Source organism: Phalangium opilio, unplaced genomic scaffold (assembly GCF_054372755.1).
Source record: "Phalangium opilio isolate 3A_F unplaced genomic scaffold, DU_Popi_V2 ptg000070l_1, whole genome shotgun sequence".
In the NCBI taxonomy this organism is placed as follows: domain Eukaryota; kingdom Metazoa; phylum Arthropoda; class Arachnida; order Opiliones; family Phalangiidae; genus Phalangium; species Phalangium opilio.
In genome coordinates, this window is record NW_028324182.1 from 1,783,327 (window position 1) to 1,787,647 (window position 4,321).

Below are 4,321 nucleotides of genomic sequence, written 5' to 3' on the forward strand. Positions count from 1 at the left end.
CCAAGTCCAAATTATTATAAGTTTCCGAAGTTATCGGTGCTGAATATTAAACCGACAAATGTCAACCATATCAAAAATTTATTAAAATTAGAAGAATAACAGGAATATCTGGAAACTCGCTACGGAAAAAAATAGCTATTACCAAAAGTTTATTAGGGGAAAGTATACTACGCCCCATAGAGCCAATGTTAAAAATAACGTCCATCAAATTCGCGCCATAGCCGTATAGTCCTTGTAATGGACTAGCAGTAGATCGTGACGTTTCCATGGTTACCTCAAAAAAATAGTACGTTTCCAAGCAAGGCCGACAGTATAATATTTTCGGCCTTGTTCCAATCGTGGGAAAAAATGGCGTCGCGATCATCAACTGCGGTGTTTTCATCCCAATTTGGCCCAGAACTTAAATCAAAACTAGTCCAGACAACTGTAAAATACAATATATTGCAAAAAAGGGGATACCTTTGTAATTGCGACGAAGTTTCAAAAGAAGAACCTCCCTTTAAACGGGTGAGGCTTGAAGAAAACTCTCAGGTAAGGTTTATATTATCAAAGTCTGATTTTGAAATATATAACAATGTTTCTCGTAGTTAAATTGCAATAAATATATAAACTTAATTACAGGGAAGTTCTGAAAGTGTAACATTGGCCAAAGTGATGGCTTGGCTTATGAACAAGAAAATAAATGTCTCTTAATGAAAGAAAAGCTCAGTCTTCTTGGCAAAGAGGTAATGATTTTCTAGTCATTGGGTTCCAGTCTGAATAAATTTACTCTTAATTTATAGATACTTTTGGAAATAACAAGGAAGGATCGGTTCATATTAAAGTACGGATTGGATCCAATTAAAATTGTCATACAAGATGATGGGGAAGCGTCAGTTTTTCACGTCTTTAAGGGTTGCGTAAACAAAGTTCAACTGTTTAAAGACGAAGTGTTCCTTGAAAATATCGCGATGAACATTTTTCACCAACTTTTAGATGATACTTTTGTCATGTGCCCAGGCCTTACTGAAGACTCAATTAAATTGATAAAAACATTACCATTTATCTCACAAAAAATAATCAAATTAGCTTATCCTTCCGAGCATTACCTTTCGGAATTATGTTTGGCATGGTTTATGCCCCCCAAAAATGCCCCAACGACTGAACTTGAATCTGGAAGCTATCGATGCACTGAATGCAGTTATCGTTCTCGATATTCTAAAACGTTGTGCAATAAAAAGTTACAATCTACTAGAGATGAAGACGTTTCTGCGGTAAAAGATAAGACTTCACCAACTTCGAAACACAAATTGAAATATTTGTCCCCAAACTCGGTAAAAATCCGTCGAAGAAAAGAGAGGTGTAGAAAGCAACGGTTATTTCAAGTTAATTCTAGACTTTCGGAGAAGTGTCAAAAGTTAAAATTAAATTTTTCGGAGAAAAAAGTAACGAAATGAGCAACGTAACGCAGATCATCAACAGAGATTTCAAAAGCGAACTAGAAAAACTTCTAAGCGAGCTACCTTCTGCCAACGAGAATGAATGCGAAATAAAAGACATGATGAAAGAAGTTTGGTTGAAGGAAACCGAAGAACAAGAAGAAAAAGATAGAAATGATTTTGAAAAAGATCAAGATCGAAATTGTAAGATAATTTTTTTATTAGTTAATAAATCCCTTTCAATTTTCTTTTTTCATAATTTTAGCATTTGGAAAAAAAAGTAACAAGTGGAGTGCCATAACGTACCGTATCGCTTAAACCTTAGCTTGCAGAAGCAAAGCTGCATATTTAGCTCTGCAGAGTTTTAAAATCCTAAAATTGCCTAGTTGGCGAAGGCTACAAGCGAAAATGGCTCACAACTTGGAAGAACCTGGCGTAAATTTGGAGCGATTAAAACGGCAGAAAGAATGTTACGATGCTTTTGTGAAAGAACATGTTGTCAAAGGATTTAAAGAGCCAAATGGGGACGGAATTTTGATATTCGACGAAGTTAATGTTTCCCCGAAGGTAGCGTGGAACAGTAAAAACCATAAATTGATTGTTATAGCAATGTCTCCAGAACAGTTAGCAACCTTGGACGATATTTATGATCAATTAAGCACCGAGGAAACTATTCCTAAAGCAGGCTACATGCTGCAGTTTTTGTGGAGGGATCTAACATCGGATTAAGACATAATTTGTCCCTATTTTGCATCCGAGGGCTCGACCAACACATGCTGTTGGTTTGAAAGTGTCTGCTTGCCTATGCGACGGTGCAAGTTCAAATTTGAGTTTAATTAAACTAACTCAAAATTATACTGGGGCCTATGGTACTAAAATTGACCCAGTTACCAACGATTTAGACATTGAAGTTAAACCGTGGTTTAAAAACCCATTTCGCTCAAACCACAAAATTTATTGGATTATGTGTCCGAGTCACCAGGTACCCAAATTAAAAAAAAAATATTGTGTGTAGACGCACCACTTAAAATTTGCTAATTTTTGTTTAAATAGCTGAAAAATTTGATCAACGCGTTGTTTTCCTCAAAGGCTTCTGGTGCACGTTCCTTCCCGAATAACGGAGTCACCTTTGGGTGGCAAACAATCAATGATATGAAGAAGAGGGAGGATGCAAGGCGAGATGAGAATATTCCTCGCTATTTTCCGAAACTGTTAGAGTCTTATATAATTAGAGACTCATGGACCAAGCTGAATGTAAAACCAGCGAAAATTATGCAATTAAGTTTAAAATTGCTAACACGTAACGAGTGTGCAATCTTATTTTAAATTAAATTTTAGCAAGATGACGTTTTGTCTGAGCTTTACGAATATGCTAATCCAGACAATGTAGATCAACCAACAGATCACAAGGAGACCATGGAGGCTTATTATTATTTGAAAGCATGCAATTTAATGTTTGAAAATGGAATGCTTTCAAGTTTAAAACTAAAAACATTAGAAGATCAAGTTATGCTCAACCTAGAGGAGGGTCTAAGCTATTTTAAGCAATGGCTTTTAAACTTAAAAAGTATAAAAATAATCGACTTTGCCATGCAACCTTTAGCAGAAAATAGTTTTTAATTTTTTTTGTCTTTTGATATTATTTTGATAAAGGTAAAGATACCAAATATAACCGGATGTATCCAGGCAAAGAATTTATTTCTTGGCAGGTAAATATTAACCCAAATGATAAGCACATCTTTTAAATCTAAGTTCACTTAACAATAATTTTATTTTATAGACTTGGGACCTGTTGCGTGTAATGGTCTTTTGTTTAAAGGGCTCGCTAAATATTTCATTAATGAATATCCTACTTACTACTTGATGCCAAAACGATTAAACGGCAGTGCAGTAGAGACATTGTTTTCCCAATATAAATTCAATGCAAATGGAAAACTAACAAGCTTGAATTTTGCCTATTCCCGCAAAGCTCTGTTGACTAAGAAAGATATTCATGGACATCACCACTCTGGAAAAGGGTACAGAAATACTCCACTGTACGTAAAGCAAACTTTTGAAAACAATTTGTAAAATTTTCATATCTTTAATAACAACAAATATTGAAAGTAATAAAATTATTTTCTGTTTAAAATCCATAATCGTCTAACTATTTCCTCTTCAAAGACAATCTTCGGGAAGAACGATTCCCATTTCCCAGTTGTTCATTTGTTTTTCCACCATCAGTTTTATCTTGACAAGTTTTCATTTCATTTTCGGTAACTTTCATTTTAAGATGAACAGTTTTTCTTTTCTTTCCTGTAGTTTTCATTTCTACGTCGGTAGTTTATCTTTTAGCTTTAGTAGGATTCAATTTAGCCTCACCATATTTTGTACTTGAATTATCCATTTCAATAAGTGTAGTTTTAGCTTGACTAGTTTCGTCTTTATCTTGGCTAGTTTAAACTTGACTATGTTTTGCTTGAGTTGTTTTGACTTGAGTAGTTTTTGCTCGAGTCTTTTTGGCTTGATTAGTTTTTGCTTGACTAATTTTGTCATTATCTTGCCTAGTTTCAGCTGGACTATGTTTTGCTTTAGTTGCTTTTTGAGTAGTTTTTGCTCGAGTCTTTTTGCCTTGACTAGTTTTGTTCTTAAAGTTTTTGGTTTTGATTTCAGTTTTAGCATTTGAGTAATTTTCCTTGGAGGTTAACACAAACAGTTTATCACGTAGGCTTGCACAACCTTTTGAAGATGACTTGCTCTTTTCAGATTTTTCAGCATCCCATGCTGTGATAGTTTCATTTGTGCACGCATGCAACATCTTTCTTTGCCACTCGTTAAAAAATATTAAATTTTCTGATGTCTTTTGCTTTCCCTCAATACGGGCCCAAGCGTGAAGAAATTCATCTTTCAAAGTGGCATCTTCA

General features: G+C 34.7%; 1 protein-coding gene across 1 annotated transcript; it reads left to right on the top strand.

Moving 5' to 3' along the window:
• Window positions 1-1,603: 1,603 nt before the first annotated feature.
• On the top strand, window positions 1,604-3,547 carry LOC149661022 (uncharacterized). Its single transcript, XM_089843846.1, has 3 exons — window positions 1,604-2,400; window positions 2,472-3,127; window positions 3,199-3,547. The coding sequence occupies exon 1, from the start codon at window positions 1,827-1,829 to the stop codon at window positions 2,145-2,147; it is 321 nt and encodes a 106-aa protein (XP_089699972.1). The 5' UTR covers window positions 1,604-1,826; the 3' UTR covers window positions 2,148-2,400; window positions 2,472-3,127; window positions 3,199-3,547.
• Window positions 3,548-4,321: the final 774 nt, after the last annotated feature.